At 46.1% G+C, this 25,723-nt stretch overlaps 1 protein-coding gene across 6 annotated transcripts in view; it reads left to right on the top strand.

Moving 5' to 3' along the window:
* Window positions 1-25,723, top strand: part of CABIN1 (calcineurin binding protein 1) — a 245,997-nt gene that overhangs the window by 180,061 nt on the left and 40,213 nt on the right. For all 6 annotated transcript variants that reach the window (XM_083168467.1, XM_083168471.1, XM_083168470.1 and 3 more), the window contains one exon: window positions 20,112-20,275. In XM_083168467.1, coding sequence (XP_083024593.1) covers window positions 20,112-20,275 — 164 coding nt within the window. The remainder of the gene's footprint in view (window positions 1-20,111; window positions 20,276-25,723) is intronic.

Raw genomic sequence — 25,723 nt, 5'->3', positions numbered from 1 at the left:
GGGCGCAAATCACAGGAGGGGGGCCGCGGGGGGTGCCGCGAATTGCGGGAGGAAGGGGGGCTCGAAACGCGGGAGGGGGTGGCGTGAATTGCGGGAGGAGGGAGGGTCGCGGGAGGGTGCCGCGAATTGCGGGAGGGGGGGTCGTGGGGGGGTGCCACGAATTGCGGGAAGGGGGTGGCGTGGGTTGGGGGGTGTCCGTGAATCACGGGAGGGGGGGTCGCCGCGAATCGGGGGGGGGGGGCGCTCACCTGGTGGCTGTGGAGTAGCAGTGTCTTTTCCGGGCAGCATGGGGAGGCAGAGGGTGTCTGGCACTGTGGGCTCACTGGGCTGATTCTCTGTCACTATGTGAGTGTGTGTGGGCGGAGTCAGAGGCTCCACCCAGCGTTATAGACACACTCATACATTTTGAGTGACAGGTGTAGCCAAATATATAAGAGATTATGTTACACAAAAGCTTTGTAGTTTTTTTTTCAGTTATTTATCATCCTACCCAATAATGTTTTTCGTTTGTTTAACACATCATGATAGCAGCTGTAATTTACCACTACTAATAATGGGATTCAGTCAAAATCCTGGCGGTCGGAATCTCGACGCCGGAATCCCGCCACTCTGTCCCTCTATGGGTGTCTACAACACCCATAGTTGGAGAATAAAATAGTGTGCCGAGCGTAGCGAGGCACCAGTCCCACTGAGTGGCGAAGTGCAGCAAGTGGGGGCGATCCCTAGCCCCCCCCCTTGTCGGCATTGCGGCGGTCGGAATTCCGGCGTCGGGATTCCGACTGCCGGGATTTCATACTGATCCCCTAATAACTTAGCCCGGGTCTATCTATCCAATGCAGCATAACCTCCCCAAGATGGCGGCATTTATCGGGCACCTGAAGTATAATCCTCAAAAAACTGATTTGTGGAGCCTGCGATATAACACATGGGATCGAAAGCTCATACCAGATCCTATATGTGATTGTGGGTACTCTTTTAGTTGATAAAACCTCCTCTAATTGGATACCGTGATATTAACCAGCAGTCATAAATCTAAATATCAGCACGTTTTAAACGTACAAAAACCGATTACATCTAATTGGATAACACGTTTCGCTAGCCTTCTACTGCTGCAAGAAAGATCTGCAGCCACAAGCAACACTCACTGCGGAGGGAATGTTTGAACTCATGCTGCATACTCCTTCTCCCAAACCTCCGGCAGTCAAGTCAGGAGGTATGTGCTTACCTCCATTCATGTAAAAGTGTTCCGGGTCTTATGACCGGTTACCTATTTACACTGTCCCCGAACATGGGTCTCCCCCTTGTTTAACCCACAACATTTTGGATTTCCAGGTCTTTGGATGTGGGTTTTTTAATGGGCCACTTTACACTGAGATCTGACGTGAGTTGACCTGTCCATAACCCGGGAAATGAGCTTGATGTAAAAGGGGTATAACAAAGCAAACCTACAGAGACTGTCAGCTTGGAAGGACTGCTCTATGGAAATGCCCTGTGAGGATAGGTCAGCTTTATCAATTATATCATTTTCCATTAGGCCAATATGGAACAGGATTCAAAGAGCATCTGAAAATATCATTTTGGAGATTAATGGATCTTTATTAAAAATATGTATTTAATGTAAGTGCACTTTTACAGACCATCTAGTTCTCTGAATATTAAAAGATGGACAAAGAGCGGTAAGAGGACCCTGCTCGCATGCATACAATCCCTGAACTATACTGTGAGCAGGACATAATTTAACAGCTTATTGTGCAAAGTCCCTAGCAAAACAGATCATTAAAAGCTACAATTAGGATTGTACCTACAGGCCCTGACGAACAAAAGAGTCCCAGACATGCTTGCAAGCACCCTGTCAGAACACAAATGACACATTAAATATAGCTTAGTATATGAGGAAAAATACATCTTTGCAGCCACAATTAGCACTGTGTGGGGGATCTGATTATTAAAGGGAGCCAATAAAAGGGTCTAGTCATGTGGAACCTATAAAGAGGACTCGTGAGTAAAATTACAATAAATAAGAACTTTATGTTTTGTCTCATTCCCATGGCCCACTAGTTACAGTGTGTTTAGCCCCGAAGGATAATTTCCTTAGTTCTTTCTGCTGCATTTGACACCGTCAATCACTCTCTTCTCTTACAAACACTACACTCCTTAGGTCCTAATGATACAGCCCTTTCCTGGTTCACATCTTACCTATCTGATCGCTCTTTCAGTGTTCGCTTCTCTGACTCTACTTCCTCTTCATTACCTCTGTCAGTCGGAGTTCCGCAAGGTTCAGTCTTGGGTCCTCTGCTTTTCTCAATCTATACCTCCTCTCTTGGCAAACTAATCAGCTCTTTCGGATTTCAGTATCACTTGTATGCTGATGATACTCAAATCTATCTATCAACCCCAGAGTTGTCACCAGTGGTTTTGGGTCGAGTCTCTGAATGTCTCTCTGCCATCTCATCTTGGATGTCTTGTCGTCAACTGAAACTCAATATTTCCAAAATGGAATTACTTATATTCCTGCCAACTAAGAACAGTTACCATCCTGATATCTCCATCGCTGTTGATAACTCGACAATCTACCCTATCCCACAAGCTTGTTGCTTAGGGGTCATCTTCGACTCTGAACTGTCCTTTCTTCCGCACATTCACTCCATGTCTCCAAATCATGTTACATGCATCTAAAAAACATATCCAAAATATGGCCCTATCTCACACAAGACACTACTAAATCTCTTATCCGTGCACTCATTATATCCCGCATTGATTATTGCAATAGCCTCCTAACTGGTCTTCCCAACAACAGACTCTCTCCACTGCAATCAATTTTAAATGCTGCTGCTAGGCTGATCTTCCTTGCAAGACGCTCATCGTCTGCTGATCCGCTCTGCCAGTCCCTCCATTGGTTGCCTGTATATTACCGTATTCAATATAAAACACTTCTCCTTGCATATAAAGCTATTAACCATACTGCACCAGCATATATCTCTGCACTTATCACAAAATATCTCCCATCTCGACCACTACGCTCTACACAAGATCTGCATCTCTCTTCTGCACGGATCACTAGCTCGCATTCACTATTACAGGACTTTCATCAGGCTGCTCCCATCCTATGGAATGCCCTTCCACGTACATTAAGACTCTCCACCAGTCTCCAAACTTTCAAGCATTCCCTGAAAACTCACCTCTTCAGGCAAGCCTATCATATTTAAGTTCTACATGCATAACCCTGCGAGGCACTTATGTATTATATAGCTTCCCTTCTGGACTTGTAACTGCTATGCTATTACTGGTGCCTGTCCTTGTGTTTCCCCCCTATATCCCTATAGATTGTAAGCTTGCAGCAGGGCCCTCTAACCTCCAAGTCTGTCTGTTGTTACCCAGTTTGTTTTATCACTGTTTACTATTGTAAAGCGCAACGGAATCTGCTGCAGTATATAAGAAACTGTAAATAAATAAAATAGTCGGGCTAGATATATTTGTTCATTGCCATCTAAAGTAGCATAAATCTATCTATCTTATGCCTCCTGATATAGGTGAGCAATTTACAATCTTACAGCATGTGTTTGTATCCTTTTTGTGTATTAACCACACATGTCCTCCTTTTATACAAATTCGTACACAAACAAGTTGCCCAAGATAGTTCCAACATAAGACTGCAGTATGCTGAGGTTGTAGCACAGGGTTGAACTGGGCATTAATAAAGGTTGGCATAATGTGTAAGGGGGCATTATGGTTATAAGGACATTAATAATGTGTCATGTGTAAGGGGCATTACTGTGTGGTATTATCAGGGGTGCCGAGAGAAAGAGGTAGGGGGTACAAATTACCCAGGCCAAAGTCTGATGGAAGGGCCCCGGGCCCCCTCCCCTTAAGTGACAGCAGCAGCTGTAGCTCTTCTCCTCTGCCCAGCACACACTGCTTTGTGCTGGGTTGCAGTGTGGCCATGGAGGTGCTTAAAATACAATATTTTTTCAGGATTTTTTTCTAAAGGTATAATGTGAATAATGTGAGGAGTAATGTATATAAGGTAAAGTGGTACTACTGTGTGATGTAACGTGAATAAGGGACACCATCGCATGATATAATGTGAATAAAGTTGCACTACTGTGTGGCATAATTTGAATTGGGGGTACTATTGTGTGGCCATGCCCCTTCCCTGCAAGAACACACCCCTGTTTGGGCTGCGCACCGAATGTGTGCACTGTTTCTATTTAAAATATTGCGGGTAGGAGCAACAAAATGATGACTGCTATGATGAGGGTTGATGGTGCTGGGAAAGGGGAGCAGGGTCAGAGGCGGAACTAGTGGCGGTGCTAGGGGGCACCAGCCAAAATCTTGCCTAGGGCGTCATTTAGACTAGGGCCGGCTCTGGTTCCACACAGAATTTAATGGGATAGCGCTGTTCGATGTGTTAAAACTGACTCTCCCTTCCATCGAACCCGCCTGGAGCATGCACGCTACGACGTACAGTTGCGTCAGAGAAAAATAGGTCTCATTACTTTTTATACAAACCCTGCATATATATCCTGTACTAATATCTTGCTTTGTTTTTTTAAATCTGAAATAAGATGCTGTATTGAGTTTTTCTGCTTCAAATTCAAATTCTATGTCTCTATGTTGCTAAGTCACAATCTTTTATCATCCAAATATGATCCATTAAGCCTCATAGCAGTATCTGGTGACAATGGGTTTTGAGTGTCCTTTTGTTTTTATGGAGTGAACACTCGAAACACGTATAGCAGGGGTGTCAAACTCAAATTCATCGCGGGCCGCATCAGCAGTTTGGTCACCCTCAAAGGGCCGCTGTATAATAATAATGCAATGACACCACAGGCTGCTCCTGCTGTATAATAATAATGCAATGACACCACAGGCTGCTCCCGCTGTATAATAATAATGCAATGACAGCACAGGCTGCTCCCGCTGTATAATATAACAATAGTAATGCCATGACACAAATTATTATACAGGGGGAGCAGCCTGTGGTGTCATGGCATTATTATTATACAGGGGGAGCAGCCTGTAGTGTCATGGCATAATGCCATGACACCACAGGCTGCTCCCCCTGTACAATTATAATGACACCACAGGCTGCTCCCCCTGTATAATATAAAAGTAATGCCATGACACCACCACCAGATATATTGTTTTTTTATGTAACTTACTGTATTTTATCCCTCAGGCTCCTTTACTGCTGGTGCTGCAGTAATTTCAATTCCACTCTCTGCGCCGCAGCCTGTCCTGCTGTGGCCCCCCGACTCGGCCTGCCTTCCTTCCTCTCTGCAGACGCGTGGGTGGGAGGTGTCATCGTCATGACGTCCCCACCCAGCGTCTGCCACTGCCTCGATAAGAGGGAACAGGCTGCCGGGCCCTCCTCCACGTAGCCATGGAGGCCAGCGGCCATGTTCCTGTGGCCGCAGACATCTTAAAAGACCACAGGAACATGGCCGCCGGCAGTGCAAAAAAAACTCTCAAAAAAGAGAATAAAAGGTGAAGGCTGGCGGCGGCTGCGCGGGCCACATGACGAGGTCTGTCGGGCCGGATTTGGCCCGCGGGCCTTATGTTTGACACCCGTGACCTATAGCATTGAAGAAAATTGCCTTCCATTATTTCTATAGTATATAGGAGATCTATGTTCAGTAGTTTTTGGATCGAAATTATAATGTTTTCAGCATTTAGAAATATTGTACAGAGAGCTTTTTCATCTGTATGCCCCAAATGGCACCATGGACTTGTACTGTACCAAGTCTCCCCTGAAGTAGAATCAGCAATTTTTTATAAATATCACTAGGCCCATACATAACTTGAATGAGGTGACTGCCCGATGGTTTGTCAATGGATAAATATTTCACCTAAAATTATATAAAGGAGACAACCCCCTTTCCCAAACAATGGGATTGATGCCAAAACGGGTGTATCCACAGAAAAAGATCATAGTGCAGTATTTAGGTATTAACAACGGTTTAATATGTGCAAAAAACTCACAATGGTATATAAAATAAAGCATCTCAGTTTACACTGTGACACTGTGCCTTATGTGATCCCGGACCCCGGTGGCTGCGTCACTTTTGGCAGAAGTGGGGCAACCTGGAAGTTCCGATTACTGCACGGGACGTCCGGTGATTACACACGTGGCTGGCACATGAGTGGGAGTAAACTATGTTTAAGGGCAAATGAATTAACCAATGAACTTTGAGGACAGGGGACCCATTGGGGGATAAAAGGAGTTTTGTATTCAGTACACACCACACTTCTGAAGAAGAACATCCAGTCCGAAATGCATTAAGTGTGGTGTGCATGACCTGTCCAGGCTGGACGATCACCCCCTTACTTTCCCTGGACCCAGGACTTCAAAGACTGATTCCTGGAGCCTCATTTTCCAACAAGGTCTGGGATTGTTCAGATGCTGTGGTAGCAGTCCTTGCCATGGATATGTGATTATATGCTTGATTTTATATACCATTGTGAATTTTTTTGCACATATTAAACCATTGTTAATACCTAAATACTGCACAATGAACTTTTTCTGTTGATACACCCCTTTGCCATCAATCTCATTGTTTGGGAAAGGGGGTTGTCTCCTTTATATCATTTTAGGGATTCCGTATGAAATCCTGGCGGTCGGCATCCCGGCGTTCAAAATCCCGACGCCGGAATCCCGACCGCCGAAATCCCGACAAGGGGGGGACGTGGATCGCCCCCCTTGCGGGTTCGCTGCGCTCGCCACGCAGCGGGCCCGGTGCCTCGCTACGCTCGGCACACTAATTTACTCTCTCTCCAGGGGTGTCGTGGACACCCCTGGAGGGAGAAAGTGTCGGGATTTCGGCAGTCAGGATTTCAGCGTCGGGATTCTGAACGCCGGGATTTTAACTGCATCCCGATTTTAGGGGAAATATTTTTCTGTTGACAAACCATCAGGAAGTCACCTCATTCAAGTTATGTATGACCTTATTTATTTGTAAACATGCGAGGGTAGCGAGGTGTGGTTTCACAAACTCTTTATATTCCTTCACTTTCACATTTGAGTGTTGATTTGACACAGCACTTGGTGATTCCTATTAGCTGCTGAACCTTGTTGTGCGCTTTATTTGTCAACACCCATTTCTATTATAAATATCACTAGTTAACAGCCTGTCAAACTGAGGGCTTAGTCCCTATCTGCTCCTACCTCCATTCCTTCTCTGTCCATATCCAGGTAGGGATGGCCATCTACCATCAATGATTTGAAATCATCAATGGTTTATGGCTGATGTCGAATACTTTTGCAATCGATGTGGGAGAACCAGATGGTTTCCCTACATCGATGGCAAAGGAGAACCGATGTTTCCCTTTTTTTTCCCAAGGTGCCAGGACAATGAGCATAGCTCTGCCCCCGACACCCGGAAGTCTTGCCCTGAGTTCTGATTGGCCCACAGGCCATTCAGTCATATATAATGGATGACCATCGATAGCTAAAACTATCGATGGTTATCCATCAAATAGTTTAAATGCGTGTGTGTGTGTGTGTGTGTGTGTGTGTGTGTGTGTGTGTGTGTGAAAAGTAGCCTCCTTTTCTCATGCGGATATGAATCATAGGGTTGACACAACTAAGGTTGAAATGGGCAAGGTCAACAGTCAAAAGGTCGACATGGGTTTTTCACGTTTTTTTGTCGGCATGGACACTGTATCGGTGCACTGCATCCCCTCGCATGGCTCTTGCGCTCGCCATGCTTCTGGCATGGTACCTCGCTACACTCAGCACACTATTTTATTCTCCCTCCATGCCCTTGTGGATGGTAGGGCATGAAATACCGCCTTTCGGCACATATTGGCTCCAAAAAAATATGATAAACCCATGTCGACCTTTTGACCTTGCCCATGTGGACCTTTGACCATGTCAACCTTCTGAGGTGTCGACCTAAGCCCATGTTGACCTTCAGTGGTTGACCCAATGCATGTGGACCTTAGGTATAGACCTAAAGACTATATACCTCTCATGCAGTGATACAGAACTGCTTTATAGCTAAAGGTCCTATACTTGAGCCAGAGCTACTCCTAACCAGTTGCCCTTGCTAAGATTTTGACTAATTCCCCTAGCACCTCCTCCTAGTTCCGCCTCTCACCCAGCACCCTTCCCACAAGAGCATTGGTGCCACCACCCCTATATTTGAAACACGGACCGTGTGTGCTGAAAACACGCAGGCTTAAAAGGGGCATGTTCTTGCTGGGAAGCAGCATGACCACAAAACAGTACCCCCATTTCAGCTTATGCCACACATTAATGCAAATTTATTCACATTTTATCACAAGATAGTGTCCCTTATTCACTTTACACCTCACAGTAGTGCCCATTATTCACATTAGACCACACCATATTGTTTTGTTGACATTACACTACACTGCATCGCTCCTTGTTGACATTATGCTACAATATATTACACTGCACCATATTGCTCCTTTTTGACATTATACCAGACTGTATTGCTCCTAGTTGACATTACTGTACACCACACGGAAACGCTACTTGTAGATATTCACCACACCCTATTGCTCCTTATTCGCATTCCACCACACCGTATCGCTACTAGTTGATATACAGCACACTGTATCGCTCCTTATTCACTTTAGACTACACAGTAGTGCCCTTTATACATGTTATGCCACACAGTAATAGTGCACCTTTTATAAATTGTGACACACATTAATGCTCCTTACACATATGCCCCACGTTAGCTAGGGATGCCAATACTGAGCCATGTTTTTTTTTTCTCAGATTGCAGCAGCAGAACTGCATTCTCCTCATCTCTCTCCCCCTCACCCCTAAGTTTTTCTCTCTTACGCTCACCCCCGTCAGTCTATATTGATCCCCCAATGTGCCAGTCCTTCTCTATCTCTCTCCTGTTACAGCCCCCTGTCTGAGTACTAGCCTCCACTTGTGAATCCTCAGCAAATGTGTGAGATGGCTCCTTTATTGCGATACAAACTCCATGCACTGCTCTGCTGGAAACTCGTGCAATCGTTTGTGGGTAGGTTTTGCTGAAGACTGTGGGCGGGTGGTAGGGCTACGCAGTTTAACCTTGAATGTCATGCAGCACACTGCTGAGAGTCAGGTGTAGCTGGGCAACCCTTGAGCCACCTGCCCGACCTTTCAAAAACCAACTGCGGATTCCTGAAATCCCAGGATTGTAAACTTTAATCCTGGGATTGAAATCCCAGGATTCTGCTGATCCCAGGATTAGCCACCCTACTCCCAGTGCTGCTAGATCCAAGCTGACTGCTTCCATCATGGTAGCCAGCCCAAAGCAGGATATCTGCCGGTCCATTTGCCTGATGTGGGCATTGGAGCCAACTTTTTCAAATAATTGAGGGTTGTCCTGTCCTTCACATGACTGACATGCCATGCACAGACATGGATAGAGGTAACATAAATATTGAGGCACAAGCAGCACACCTTCACTTAGCTTCACTTTCCCTTGGGTGTACATGTAATTACAAAAAGTTTTGAAAAATACAAATTATGGAGTATTGTGCAGTTCTGATGTATGAGCAAAAGTGGTTACTGTTAGATTGTACAGGCTTTGTTTTGTGCTGTCCTGTGTAAGGAAGTAATAGTGGGTGTTGGGGGGGGGGGGGGGTGCTGCAGGTAATACATAGGTGCAGTGTGGTCCAGCAGTGAGGTAAACACGTAGGGTGTAATATTAGTAGTATCAGTATTGGTGATGCACAGCTGCATTATGGGCTGCTCTGTATTACCTGCCGAGCAGCATTTGCAATGGCTCGGCTGCATCTGCCCGTCCTCACGGTGTGCTAGTGATTTCTCTTGCCCACGTATTTGTTTACATTTTTCCAGCGGGAAGTGGGTGTTCTGGCCACTAGCAGGCGGCTCAGCCTGTATCATTTTATGTCATTGGTACGTAATTTACAGATCCTATTCACTGCATGTTTTCTGCATAGTCACTGAGTTAATGCATTTAGCAAGCTGTGCTCAGACATGAAGTAGATGGAAAGCACTAGTTCTATTTGTACATACACACTGTATGCGTGCAGCATGCCAAGGGTGCATATGTATAGCCGGAAGCGAGTGCAGTGCATATGCAGAGTTGTTTGTATACACAGTATGTATATATACACAGCTTGCTAGGTGCATTAGCTCTGTGGCTGTGTGCGTGGGTGTACATGTGGGAGGATACACTGACTGTGAGGGATTGGTTGCCCCAGGCAGTGGGCGGCGCTAAGGAAGCTCACATACACACAGATACACACACACTAACAAGCAAGCTGGACTAGTGCAGGGTCAGGAGGGAAGAGGGGAGTGCGTGGGTGTGAAGCGGAAGGCTGTGCAAGATACAGACAGCCTGTCACTGCTTCCTATTCTGTGCCAGGCCTGAGCTGCACACACACACATACTGTCACACACCCTGCCAGCTGCACCCCACTCTGGAGTAGCTTGAAGTCATTGTGAGGGATGTGCAACTGGAGGGGCCTTTCTTTACTGTGATGGTGAGTTGTTCGGGTTTTTGTTTTTGTTCACCCCTTTCTGTCACTGCAGATGTTAAGGCTGCCTGAATGTCACTGTCTATGAATGATCACAACAGAGAATGACAGACAATGTTGGTCTATTCATAAGTGTTCTAGCCTTTTGCATAGGATTACATATCTTGTAAAAGTGTGTAGTAGTGCTTACATTGGCTGTTCCTCAGTGTATGTATGCTAAATAGATTGATGGGTGGCTTGCACACTGTGAGGATGTGTGGTCTTCCTCAACTTACAATTTGGATCTGGATCAGAAAGAATCAGAACTGACACGTTGGGGAGAAATAATCTGTTACAATGATGAATCCATCTATGTGTTGCTCACTGTTGCATTGTACCTTGTTGCATTCCAGGCAGTGTCCATGTGTTGCAGCATCTGAGTGTGTATATGGATCTGTGTGTAGGAGTGGAGACCTCTTCTCATTAGGCTCAATGACTTTTCCTGCAGATCTATAAATAGGTCTTGTTAGACTTTGCAAAGTTGTGTAATGACAAGCTCAGCCTTCACCCTTTATAACTGCAGGAAGTGAGAATGGGGGAGGAATCCGTGTTACAGGGGCAGACTATAATGTGTACATTCCCTTTTGTCATACACATCTCTCTTATAATAATCTTTGTCTCATCCTCCTTTGCATCTGTGTTGTCTCTCTCCACATTGCTTCTTTCTCCCATTTCTTGTCTTCATGTCTTCTTGCTGTAACTCTGTTTATCTCTCCCACTTCCCCTCCCTTGCCTGCCTTAGCAGGGCTGGCTGTGTTCCTGTGTTTGCTGTTTGGTTTTCTCTGCGGGTGCACACACAGGAAAAGAATGAATTATTCAGCAGCATTGGACTCTCTTACTCCCTAAAGTCTGGAACTGATGCCTTTCAAGTCTGAGAGAAGGCAAAAGGCAAACCTATTCCAAAACCTGGGCTTCTTCTCACCCCACCCCCACCACACACGCCTGCTCTTCTCCAATCATATTCATTCTTAGTGTAACATTCTGCAGCAGGTAGCAGAACACCATGCCTCTGCCAGAAAGCTGCTGTTACTGTTCAGCAATATAGCACTGTAGGAATATGGTGTATTGTAGTTAATTGAAGTATGGACATGAAGAGCTATATACATGTAAATCACAATTCTAGCTGGATATGTGGGCTGTGTATGAAGAAGAGGTTACAAACTTGGGAACAATGGGATTAGATAACTGAGAAGCAGCGACTTGGGCAGACATGTCAATATTTGCTCATGGGAAATGAAGTTTGATTCAGTTGGATATATATGAAACCTATGCCTACTGGGGGCAGACTCTGCCTAGCTGGTTAAGTAAGCTATCCCTATATTGGGATATATATATATATATTACCACTGGTCTCCATTTAGGTGACTCCCTGATAAGGTTTTTCATAATTTTTTCTCGTACCCCCCTCCTCTCAATTTGAAATATCCACAGTTCTATAGGAGTGGCGTGAAAGTGAGCGGTATGCATGTCCTTATATTAAGGAGTAGTGCGCACTCAGCAAACGGGTCCCTCTGTTTCTGGCTGTGTACTGTTTCCGGGTTCCCGGTAATGCCTGCAGGATTAATGCGGATGCTTCCTCCACCTGTGCCAGCGCGGGGTAGATGATCACTGATGTCTAATGCTGTGTACACATGGTGAGATTTGACATTAGATTTTGACCATATAGTCAAAATTGTATGTAGATTGCACAGATTTTTTACCTTGCGATCTCAATGCACGCTCCCGTGACAGCACAAATCAAAACCCATATAGACTATATAGTGCAAATCTAGTACATATAGTACAGTTAGCAAAGATTGCATAGCACTCGAATCTAAGTCGAATAGCAAGGGAATCTCACCGTGTGTACACACATTAGGGCAGCACGGGTAGCTCTCAGTGGATTGCTGGTCAGGCTAAAGCACAAAGACACTGATAACACTGCATGTGGAACCGGAAGTGGACCAACATGGTTCATCTCCACGGCAATGGTAGACTTCTTCTGCCATCGGGAGATTTATTGCACCATTATCAATATTATTTTCAAGTACCCCCAACCAGTCTGCAGAGTACACCATGTTGGGAACCACTGTTCTAGGCTATAAATAGGTGTACTAGATTTCCAAAATGACAGTAAAAGCAGTTTAGTGTAAACTCTCTTCCTGTAAAGCTATTTTTTAATCCCTAACCCTATGTCATGTTGAAGCCATGCGAAACGCGTCAAAGCTCCCCAAGATGCATTACACCTGTTGTGTCTTGCCATGACCCTGTCGGTGTCCGTACTCCCTTATGCATACACTTGTAGAAATTTGTGTGCTTCAAAAACAATTTGCTTTAGCAACATTTCACACTGCAATGGATGTGGATTTCTACAGTATAATCCTCCATTTAGTATTTTAGTATATGGTATACAAATAAAAAACAAAAAACATCAAATTCTCCAGTTTATTCCTACTTACTGGTGAGCACTCTTTGTTTTGTGTCACTTTATGTAACTTAGATGACATCATAATTATGTATAGTAATATCTTTAGAATATTGTTAGTATATTATAATTTTAGGGACACTATAGACCAGTGGTTCCCAAACTGTGTGCCTAGGCACCCTGGGGTGCCTTGGGTTGGTGGACACTTGCAGGGGTGCCTTGGGTTGGTGGACCAAGATCAATTCATATTATTTATGGTCAATGTACCAGGCAAAACCAGTGCTTGTGGCTGACAATCATAATATATGTGGAAAAACAGAAGCAAATCCTGTCCCTCAGCACATAACTGTGACATAAACACAATGCACTTCATTTAATATTGTTTTTCTGAATTTCTCGATAAGAAGCATTTGGCCTAGGGGTGCCTTGAAAATATTTTGATGCTCTAGGGTGCCGTGATTCAAAAAAGTTTGGGAACCACTGCTATAGACCATTAATGCATAATATTAATTTGTATCTATTGTCACAATTTATATTTCTAGAAGGCACATTGTGTTAAACTGCAGACCATGTCTTTTTCCGCCTCTGATTTCTGTTTTGCTATTTAGACATAGCACCCTTGCATCTGGTACTGCATAAATATAGAGTGAGAATTAGAAGTAAACGCTAGTCTGTTATCCTCCATTGTCTCCTTCTGCCTTCTCCCACACCTCTTCCTCCCACACCAACTCGATCAAGATGTTTGGGTGGCTTACTAATTAGGCTCAATCTAACTAACCTACAAACGAGGACGAGAGCCAGCCAGATAATGGCCCTTATTCTGATCGGTGCGGAAATTCCCGCATGCGGACGGACCGCCGATGTTGATCGTCTGCGCATGTGCAGAGGTCACTCTGCGCATGTGCAGGCGATTTCGCCGCACGGATTCTTTATACGCCGCACAGGGGGCGTAGAGGGGCGTGAGGGGCTACTTAGCCTCATTACCCTATGCATACGCCCCCCGTTTCATGGGCGTTCCCATGCAAACGCGGGGCGTATGCATGGTAATGAGGCCGTGACGCGTGGGTACGGGGCGGGCATCTGACATCGCCGGATGTCAGCTGCCCGCCCCTATACATGATTTCACACGGACAAGTGTCCGTGTGGTCTTGTGTTGCGGGACCTGGTGGAGCGTGCGGCCCTGCATTCGATGTTCGGCGACCATCGAATGCAGGGGCTGCTCCCACCATGGAGGAGGCGTATCCCCGTCCAATTTCATGCGGATCGCCACATATCCGCATACGGACGGCAGGTGGCGATCCGTATGGAAGGCGGGGATTCGCCTGCACGGTTGCGGCCGCATATTCTGATCGGGCCGCACCGATCAGAATAAGGGCCAATGTGTAATAAATGGGGCCCAGTGTATAGAGACAGTGGAGAGTTTCAGGATCGAGCGAGATCAGATCAGTTGAAAATGCCTGTGCACTTCAAGCTTTTTCCAATGTTGCACCAAAAAAAGGTAATTGTATTCATCTAAAGGGACACTGTAATGTAATGTTTCAGTCACTCACATGGGGACTTAAAAAAAAAAAAAAAAAGGTGGCTGCTGCGACTGGTCCTTTAATGAGTGGGATGACCGATCCATGAAACTGATGATTCTTTATGCATCTTGTTTGTGTCTTGCTGTTTGTGCTCATGTATGTGCTGTATCCCATTCATCTTATTTGTTATTTAATTTGCATCCCCTAAAGCAGGGGTGCGGAACCTTTTTTATGCCAAGGGCCGTTTGTATGGGGAAAAAATCCTTCGGTGGCCATATATACAAATCTCTCTTACAAATTGTCCTGCTTCAGCCGCCCCACACTCCGGCAGCTGCCGCTGAATAGGACTGACAGTCTCCGGCTGCTGTTGCTTAAGAGGAATCTTGCGAGAACTACCAACCTCTCACGAGAATTCCCCTGTACTTGACTCCCGGCAAAGCCGCCGGGCGGGTGGGAGGGCCACTCAGACCAGCTACGGGGGCCACATATGGCCCCCATGCCTGAGGTTCCCCACCCCTGCCCTAAAGGTTAATCATATCTCTGCGTATTGCTTGGGTGTGGTATGACTCCCCGGCAGTCGGGATCCCGACAGTCATTATCCCGACGTCGGGATCCCGACTGCCTGGCCTCAGACAGCGTGGCCAGCGCAACAAAGCCCCTTGTGGGCTCGCTGCGCTCGCCACCTTTTCTATTCTCCCTCTATGGGGGTCGTGGACCCCCACGAGGGAAAATAGCCGCCGTCCGTCGGTGTTTTAACAGTTGGGTTAATGACTGTCGGGATCCCGACTGTCGGGACCCCGTCCGGCACCCGTATTGCTTGCCTTGCCAGTTGTTACATGTAGTGCACCTAGAACGGCTGCCTTGCTGGGTACTTTTTATAGGTAGAATGAAGAATCTGTGGAACTGCTAATTCTGTGGCAATCCTGCTACCCATATTTTATACCTTGTATTGTCTGTATTGTACCCTGAAAAGTGTGCCCAAGATGGCTGCCTCTCTGGTACAGTCATTGGTGGTATGAACACTCTCTGTAGCTGATTACTAGATATTTTGTACATTGTATTTAATTTTTATTTGTATTCAACCACTGTAACTATCTATGAAATATGGTTTAATTTGTATTTGTGTTTTTTTTTTTTTTATATGGCCAGGCTATCAATAGCATCTGATGAGGATTGGATAGAGATATGCGACAAGGCTGCATGTAGCTCCATTTTTGTCAAAATAAAATATGTATAAGTTATTTTACAGCTGGTGCTGCGTCCCCACTAGGCTGGGCACGATATATCTTGGTGTCTTTGATAGATGTTGGACAGGCGGTGATACTGAAAGTTTCCGTTTTTCATATTTGGTGGTTAACAGACCTCTAGAAATAAGTTATAGTATTTGCATCAAGTTTGCTAAAAACTCCCATTCCGCATAACTCCAAATACATGTTGCTTACTCTAAACCTTCCTTCGTTATCCATTCACCAAAATAAATTACTGCGACATGTGATTCAGCCACCACTTGCCAAATAGCTGTGGACTGAATAACCCCCAATCGCTGCTCTATAATATGCCATATATTGCTTTTGGAATTTATGACTAGTATCATCAAGAAAATCCTCCAAATCCTTTCATAAAGTTTGGGACCCATGGTTGACTTCCCAACAACTTTTGTCTCTTTTTCATATATAACAGGTCACTAAAATGTACTAGGCCCTTCTGTGTATCTTATTTTAATTTTTTTTTTCTTTACTGTTTCTACGAACTTTGGACGCAGATGGGAACGTCTACCGAGGATCCGATTTCACACACACACACACCATTCTTTTTTTATTACTTTTTTTTTCCTTTTCTCTGTTCTCTTTTTTTCTTTTTCTTCACTTTCTCTTATTCTGATGAGAAGGTAGTGGAAGGAACGCCTGATGGTGAACAGCTGGCGTGTGCTGAGGAGGAGGCAGGAGCACCTGATGGTGAATGGCTGGCGTGTGATGAGGAGGAGGCAGTGGCAGGAACACTTGATGATGAATGGCTGGTGTGTGATGAGGAGGAGGCAGAGGCAGGAGCACCTGATGGTGAATGGCTATCGTATAATGAGGAGGCAGTGGCAGGAACGGCTGGTGTGTGATGAGGAGAAGGCAGTGGCAGGAACACTTGATTATGAATGGCTGGTGTGTGATGAGGCAGAGGCAGGAGCACCTGATGGTGAATGGCTGGCATGTGATGAGGAGGTAGTGGAAGGAACGCCTGATGGTGAACGGCTGGAGTGTGATTAGGAGGAGGCAGTGGCAAGGACATCTGATGGTGAACGGCTGGTGTGTGATGAGGAGGAGACAGTGGCAGGAACACTTGAGGATGAATGGCTGGTGTGTGATGAGGCAGAGGCAGGAGCACCTGATGGTGAACGGCTGGTGTGTGATCAGGAGGTAGTGGAAGGAACACCTGATGGTGAACGGATGGCATTTGCTGAGGAGGAGGCAGAGGCAGGAGCACCTGATGATGAATGGCTGGCGTGTGTGAGGAGGAGGCAGTGGCAGGAACACTTGATGATGAATGGCTGGCGTGTGATGAGGAGGTAGTGGAAGGAGCGCCTGATAGTGAACGGCTGGCGTGTGATGAGGAGGAGGCAGAGGCAGGAGCACCTGATGATGATGGATGGCTGGCTGGCTGGCGTATGACTAGGAGGAGGCAGAGGCAGGAGCACCTGTTGGTGAATGGCTGGAGTGTGATGAGGAGGCAGTGTCAGGAACACCTGCGTTTTAACACTGGTAACCGCATCCCAATTCACCCCCTTTGGGTGCTGAAATCGGCCCTACTTGGCAGCGAACACAGTTGAGCGAATCTCAGCCGACGTTAAATAGTGGCTGTTGCCACAATGTCTCATACCCGTGAGCACACCACACTGAATAGGCTTGACGCCTAAGCATTAAAAGCTTGATATTTAAAATACTGTAATAAAATATTTTGATCTGGTTTTTTTTTTTCTGTTTTTTTTTTTTTTTTTAAATAAGAGTATTATGACCATAATGCCTCTGTCAGGGATGTGTTTATTTTCCCACTTTTTCAACCCAGGATCTTTTTCATTTTCTTAATGTTTGTTGTAAACATCACTTGTAAATCAGCTGGCACATACCAAGAACTGCTCTACAATGTAATACACAGATCTGATATCTGTCCTAATAGACAATTCATAATTGGACTAATCCTTTCAGATAGATGTCCCAAATGCCAAAATAGGATGAGTTGATTTATACCACTCTTTGTGGAATTGACCAATAATCAGGGTTTTTAGGATAAGGGTCAAATGTGATTCAGAGACCTTGCTAATTATCAAGTCCCTTTTATCACCAGAATGGGCCATATCTGGATTTCCCAAAAAAGCTCAACGTGTCGTCAAGAAGCTTTTACTTGATGGAAGGTCTGCATCTGAAAAAAAAAACACAAAACATTTTTTTCTCCTCTACCAACAGTGCTCCATCATTTTCCTTATAAAGGTCAGGTCTCCCTTATCCATGTGTTCCAAAACCCAACATATTCCGAAAACCATGGTATTTTAGAATATTTTGTTTTGTTCTCCCCCCCCCCCCTTTTTTTTCATACTTTCCTCAACCCCCGATGTCCACGGTGGCCTCCAGGATCCTCTTCAGTGGCGTCTCTAGTCCCAGGGGTGCATTGCACGAGTGCTCGGGCACGCCGGTGATGTCACCGGCACACCTGATCACTCATGCAATGCACCCCTGGGACCGGAGATGCCGCTGAAGAGGATACTGAAAGCCGCCATGGATGTCAGGGGACCATCGGAGCACCACCAGGGAACCTGGTAAGCATGGAACAAGACTATATATTCTAAAATCCGAAAAAATCCCTTATCCAAAATGCTCGAGGTCCTGAGCATTTTGGATAAGGGATTCTCATCCCGTATAAGGAAAAAAGTGTCTTTTTTTGTGTATTTGTTTTTTACATCTGGAAGTTATATCACAAAAAGTTACCTCCTTCAGTATATAAGACAAGTCCCAATGGCTTACACTTGGCTGTTTGGTATGGTCTGAGAATACTGGAAGGTGATTAGCTCCCCCCCCCCAATTACCCTGGTGTCACCTTAACTTTATGGACATTGCCACAGTGTCACACACTCTATTTCAATAGCTTGCTTGTATAATGAAACTCAATGTTTATCTACTTCTGCTATTAATGGTTGCAATCAAACAAGATTGTCTCTTATTGTATTGGGTAATTATTCAGACTTTATTCAGAAATTAAAACAACATCAATAAAAAAAATTATTGTATCTATATACTCCTTGATATAATTATGTCATATTGTACAGTATTTTACAACCTACTATTCGTCACTTGTTCTTCACTGACATTTCAATAATCTTTTCATTCATACTGTAAATTAGAAGATGTTATGATTCAAAAAAGAAATGGGTAGATAGATGGGCCAAGTGGTTCTTATCTGCCTTCACATGATGTGTTTCTATGGTGTATTCCTTACGAATGAGTCCTCTTGGATAAAGGTGCTATATAAATAAACCTTATTACAGTAGTAATTATGAACAGAAAGGACAGATGAGGTTATGTGTCTGCCAGTGTAAACAGCCTTTGTTTCTTCTCATATTTTCTCTTGGGCTTTTGGCAGATGCCAATGTGTCTGATGGGACTTACTGAGACTTGAGAACCCCTGGGTTCACTATTGGATGTACATAGCTTGCCATTAGAGACCTGTTAGCAACAGCAATGTTTTGGCATGTGAAAGAAACAGTATGTAATGTACTGGGTAGGGAAGCCAATCCCGGAGCATTTTTTCAATCCCGGATTTCGGGATTGAAAAATGCCCAATCCCGGGATTCCCGGGATCCCGGGATTGGCTTCCTTAATTTAAAAAACGCACCCCAGCCGCCCCGCATATTTACTTACATGTGGGCTGGGGTGCGGTGCGGCCAGGTGTGTGAGTGGGCAGCCGGCCAGGTGTCTGTGGAGCAAGGTGGGTTGGCGGGCATCAGGGGAGCCGGCGGGTGGATTGGCGGGGAGCCGGCCGGATGGATGGGCGGGGAGCCGGCCGGATGGATGGGCGGGGAGCCGGCCGGATGGATGGGTGGATGGGCGGGTAGTGGCTAGCGGGCGGGCGGGCAGCGAGCTGGGGGTGGGGGCGGGCTTCAGGGGAGCCAGCCGGGTTGGTGGGCAGGGGCAAACGCATGCTGCACAGAGCCACACGGGCTCTGTGCAGCTGCTTGGCCTGCGCAGCGTGACCTCTGTACTCGTCACGCTGCGCAGGGATGTACTGCCGGGGAAGGGAGAAGCCGGGCAATGTCTGAGCACACGCTCAGACGCTGGCCGGCATTAGATTGCGCATGCGCAGTCTAATCCCGAAATCCCGGGATTGGAAACTCCAATCCCGGGATTGAAATCCCGGCGTTTTAGGAGCCAAATCCCGGGATCCCGCCGATCCCGATCCCGGGATTGGCCACCCTAGTACTGGGCCAGATTGTTTGCTACCTTTTATTTTCATTATTTATTATATGTATTCTTTTTTATTCATAAAGGTGTGTGTGTGTGTGTGTGTATGTATGTATATGTATATATATTTTATTTCATGAATTGATCAATGCATTTACGCTTTATTTTCAATATTTATTATATGTTGGTGACGCATACAAAGAGAGACCAATGCATTTCCTTTGCTCTGGCTTTTAGGGAATCTGGCGGATACCTGTGGATGAGATAGATCGCCCTGGCAGTTTTGCTTCTCATATGAACCGTTCCATTGTGCTCCTTCTGAACGTTCTGGCTGAACTCAAAGACTCCAATACGCTGCTGAAAATCTCGTGCATGCTACAGAGGACCCCCGATCAGGGGAAGTAAGTATGAGGCTCACTCTTTTTGTATATGCACACAACCTACCCTCAAAGTTAGAGTTTTAAATGACACGTATAACATATGCAGGATGCATTGTATTCATGCATGTGTCTTTCATATGCGGGGATTGTAGTTAGTCTAGGAAAGTTAAAAACGTCACTCATACAGAGACAGAGGAGATGTAAAACACCTTCAAGAACGATACAGTACAGTTGCCGATATCAGCCAGTTGTCAGCCATTGTTTTAGACTGCTAGATAAATCTGAGCTTGAAACTGGTTGCTATGGGCAACGTCTTCACTTTATCACTCATGAAGGGTTGATACATCTCCCTTATAATATTGTACATTCCTTACTGATCTGGTTTTATTTAGAAATTATTACAATTCAAACCATTCTCAGTGGCCAGATAGATATCTATTACTAGTATTTATTTATTGTTTCTTATATAGTGCAGCAAATTCCGTTGTGCTTTACAATAGGAAGCAGTGATAAAACAAACTGGGTAGTAACAAACTGACATAGAGGTAGGAGGGCCCTGCTTGCAAGCTTACAATCTCCTATGAAAAGCCACACCCATCCCCATGAACATCATTGGGCTGGGTGAAAATCACTCCATGTGTATGCACTGAGCAATCTTCAGGCCAATTTTTATATAGTCGCTCTGCATCCCATTTCACCCCCTTTGGGTGCTGAAATCGGCCCTACTTGACAGCGAACACAGTTGAGCGAATCTCAGCCGACGTTAAATAGTGGCTGCTGCCACAATGTCTCACACCCGTGAGCACACTACGCTAAATAGGCTTGACGCCTAAGCATTAAATGCTTGATACTTAAAATACTGTAATATAATATTTGTATCTGTTTTTTTTTTCTTTTTCTTTTGTAATACACAGATCTGATATCTGTCCTAATAGACAATTCATAATGGTACTAATCCTTTCAGATAGATGTCCCAAATGCCAATAATCAGGGGTTTTAGAATAACGGTCAAATGTGATTGAGACCTCGCTAATTATCAAGTCCCTTTTATCACTAGAATGGGCCATATCTGAATTTCCCAAAAAAGCTCAACGTGTCATCAAGAAGCTTTTACTTGATGGAAGGTCTGCATCTGAAAAAAAAAAAATCACAAAACATTTTTCACATCTAGCAACAATGCTCCATCATTTTCCTTATATAGGTCGGGTCTCCCTTATCCATGTATTCCAAAACCCGAAATATTCAGAAAACCGTGGTTTTTCAGAATATTTTGTTTGTGTGTCCCCCCATTTTATACCTTCCACAACCCCCGATGTCCACGGGTGGCCTCCGGGATCCTCTTCAGTGGCGTCTCCGGTCCCAGGGGTGATTGCGTGAGTGCTCGGGCACGTCAGTGATGTCACAAAAATATCCACCAAAAATTCCAGTGTCGCTCACAATCTCTTATATATTTGGCTACATCTGTCACTCAAAGTGTGTCTGGAGCTGTAACGCTGGGTTGTGGACTTCCATCTTAATTTATGATTGTCATCACCTGTTTTAAACAGGGTAATTGATAAGAAAGGTGTTTAAGCACAGGTGATGGTAATCCATCTTAATTTATGATTGTCATCACCTGTTTTAAACAGGGTAATTGATAAGAAAGGTGTTTAAGCACAGGTGATGGTAATCCATAAATTAAGAAGAAAGTCCAGAAACAGAGCAATGTGTCCCTCCTGGAGAGGGTCATGTTGGGAGGTATGCACCTCCCTCCCTCCTCCCCCCCCCCCCATTCACGGCATCCCCACGATTAAATGGCACATGCAAAACACTGACATGGCTATGGTCGACAATGAAAAAGGTTGACAAGATTTATTTTTCACTTTTTCAATGTTTTCATATTCATTCTCATGTGTCGACATGGACACCAATGAAGTGCCACACTTCTGTCAACATTTACATGTGTTGACCTTTCTGTGTTGATTTTTTCTTGTGGCGATTCGCGGCACCCCCCGCGACCCCCCTCCCGCAATTCGCGGCACCCCCGGTGACTCCCGCAATTCGCGGCCCCACCCCGTGACACCCCCCCTCCTGCGATTCGCGGCACCCCGCGACCCCCCCTCCCACAATTCGCGCCAACCCCCCGGGCCCTCCCTCCCGCGGTTCACGGTGCCCCCCACGACCCCCCCTACCGCGATTCCCCACCCCTGACCCCCCCCTCCTGTCATTGCGGCAACCCCCCGCCCCCGCGACCCACCCTCCCGCGATTCACTGCAACCCCCCGCGCCCCCCCCCCTCCCACAATTCGCGGCACCCACCCCCCCCCCCCGCGACCCCCCCTCCCGCAATTCACGACATCCACCCACGACCCCTCCTCCCGTGATTCGCGGACACCCCTCACCTCCTCCCTCCCCCCACCCCCACGCGCGATTCACGGCAACCCCAGGATTAAATGGCACATGCAAAACACTGGCACGGCTATGGTCGACAATGAAAAAGGTTGACATGAGTTTTTGAAGATTTATTTTTCTTTTTTTGAATGTTTTCATATTCATTTTCATGTGTCGACATGGACACTGATGAAGTGCCACACTTATGTCAACATTTACATGTGTTGAACTTTCTGTGTTGATTTTTTCTTGTGGCGATTCACGGCACCCCCGCGACCCCCCTCCCGCGATTTGCAGCACACCCCCCGCAATTCGCGGCACCCCCCGGTGACTCCCACGATTCGCGGCCCCACCCCGTGACACCCCCCCCTCCTACGATTGCGGCACCCCGCGACCCCCCCTTCCACGATTCGCGCCAACCCCCCGGGCCCCCCCTCCCGCGGTTCACGGTGCCCCCCACGATCCCCCTACCGCGATTCCCCACCCCTGACCCCCCCTCCTGTCATTGCGGCAACCCCCCGCCCCCGCGACCCACCCTCCCACGATTCACTGCAACCCCCCCGCGCCCCCCCTCCCACAATTCGCGGCACCCCCCCCCACCCCCGCAACCCCCCCCTCCCGCAATTCACGGCATCCGCCCACGGCAGTACCCCTAAGCGCCTCTTTAGTCCCCCGTATACTCACACACCCCTATCACTACACAGCTTCCTGCTCTCCTGAACCGTAACTTCCACCACTGGGGAGTCGCTGACGCTGTTTTGCCCACATGCCCCTATCATGCCTCATAGCCCAGCCTCCTGCTCTCATGCACCCGAACTCCCACCCAGTAGGAGGAGACACTGACTAAGGGCCACCATCCTGTACTGCCACGCTGGACCATCACCCACTGGCAGAAGCTGCACAGTATCTCCCACCCTCCTCTTTAGTCCCCCTTATGCCCACACACCCCTATCACTACCCAGCCTCCTGTTTTCCTGTGTCGTGACCTCCGCCAGTGGGGAGCCGCTGACTCAGAAACACCCTACTATACTATTGCGCACACACACACCTCAACAACATGCACACACAGCCCCCCCCCCACACCCACAAATGTCACTGTACCATCCACACTATCAATGTACATCTTACTCTGTAACCGCTTTTTAATTAAACAAAACAATACACAACCCCTTCCGAATCATATGCTCTCTATTTAACACATTTCACCTATAACTCAAGTTGCAATACAGGCATCTTTCATACAATTCTAACCATATTTCTCATATGCAAATGTTCACAAATTAAGGGGGCGCAGCCCCTTACGACGGTGTGAAGAGCGCCCGTAGGGCGCGATGAATCACCTAGTTGTTATATAAATTCAAATAAATAATGCTGTATTAAAAAAAGATTATATTTCCTATATAAGGTAAACACTTCAGGTTTTTATGATGAATATAAATGTTTGCTTGCCAATTTTCACACCTATTTTGCTAATTCAATTGGCACTCAGTGGGTTAAGGTGTGTACACACGATGCAATATGATTGCTAGCAATATATCGCCAGCAATCATATTGCTCAGTGTCTCCTTTTCATCATGAAAAGGAGACACTGCTGAAGGGGGACACAGCCAGCAGCCAGCCGCTCATGGAAAAGAGCAAAACATTTACCAGTGGCTGCTGTCTGTGCTGTGAGGGGCCGGGGGATACTTGCACAGCAGGAAGGTGTGACAGTGTGGTCATGTAGTGGGCTGGCTCATCGTCTCCTGCTGCTGCTGTCACGGGGGGGGGGGGGGAGCAGTGTCAGCAGAAGCAGCTTCGTTCACAGGGACTCTGTCTGCCGCTGACCTCTGAGGGGGATAGGTGTTCGCCGCTGAACTCCTGCACAGCGCCAGGGGAAGCCGCTGGTCGCAGTGACCTTTAGGATCTACACACGGGAGGGAGCAGCCCGCGATTTATCGCCCACAGCACTACAGATCACTGGCAATATGGTCGCTCGGTGACCATATTGCCATCGATTTTAGCCAATATCGCCACCGTGTGTACACACCTTTTAAGTCTGTTCTGAAATCTTTGCCTGGGAAAGACCTTGCTGCAGCAGTATAACTATCTTAAGTATAAGCATCCTCACCTGTGTAGCAGAGTTTGTCAGTTCCTCATCCAGTTTTAAGCCTTCTACACAGCTGTTTATGTTTCAGTTAATGGCCAGTATTCAATGCTCCCGATTCACCATTTTTTTTGTCGAATCGGGCTGTTTTCACTCATTGCAGTGAATCTTTTTCACTGAAAATGTGATTCACCCTATTCAGTGTTCAATGTTCGCCGAAAGCGGCCAGTTCTCCGTTTCATGCTCGCTGCAATTCGCTGGTGTATTTCAATGGGGTTATTACTGGGATTCGCCGAGAGTGTATTCAATGCTAGGATGTCGAATTGCTTTCTCCCTGATTTTTGCCATGATTCACCGTTTTGCATTCAACATCTTTTTAAGGTGAACTGGAAAGTAATCTTTTAAAATAAAGGTGGGGGTGGGGTTTTGGGTGTAAAAAAAATCAGAATTTTTTTTATGTGAAGGGGCATGTTATTTTTATTCATGCGCTTGAAGCACATTATTATATATATATATACCTTGTGTGTGTGTGTGTGTGTGTGTGTGTATATATGTGTGTGTGTGTATATATATATATATATATATATATATATATATATATATATATACACTCAGTACATCCCTGTCGCAACAGAGAACACCAGCACCAGTCCATGTAAAGATTTTTAAAGCAGGTTTATTAGTCCTAGCCAGGACATCTCAATGCTCAAATGTGTAACATAGTGACATGACACCCAAACAGGCGAATACTCATCATTTTAAGCAGACATCACAACGATCCTCGACGGCCGTTTCGGTGCCCAAAGCACCTTTTTCAAGAGGGGTCATCAACCTAATGGCAGCTCAGAGATGCCTTACATAGGGTCCCACCACGCCAACTCACCTGTTGCGTTCATCACTGATTGCAGCAACCGCGCTGTACACTCAAACGCCCATCTCCATTCACTCCCCGCCTGGTGACGTCATACCGGAAGTCAACTTCCGGTATGACGTCACCAGACGGGGAGTGAATGGAGA

This window comes from Crinia signifera, unplaced genomic scaffold, assembly GCF_055691185.1.
Source record: "Crinia signifera unplaced genomic scaffold, ASM5569118v1 HAP2_SCAFFOLD_97, whole genome shotgun sequence".
Lineage (NCBI taxonomy): Eukaryota > Metazoa > Chordata > Amphibia > Anura > Myobatrachidae > Crinia > Crinia signifera.
The sequence above is the reverse complement of the archived record's forward strand: the minus strand, read 5'-3'. Positions and strand labels throughout refer to the sequence as shown.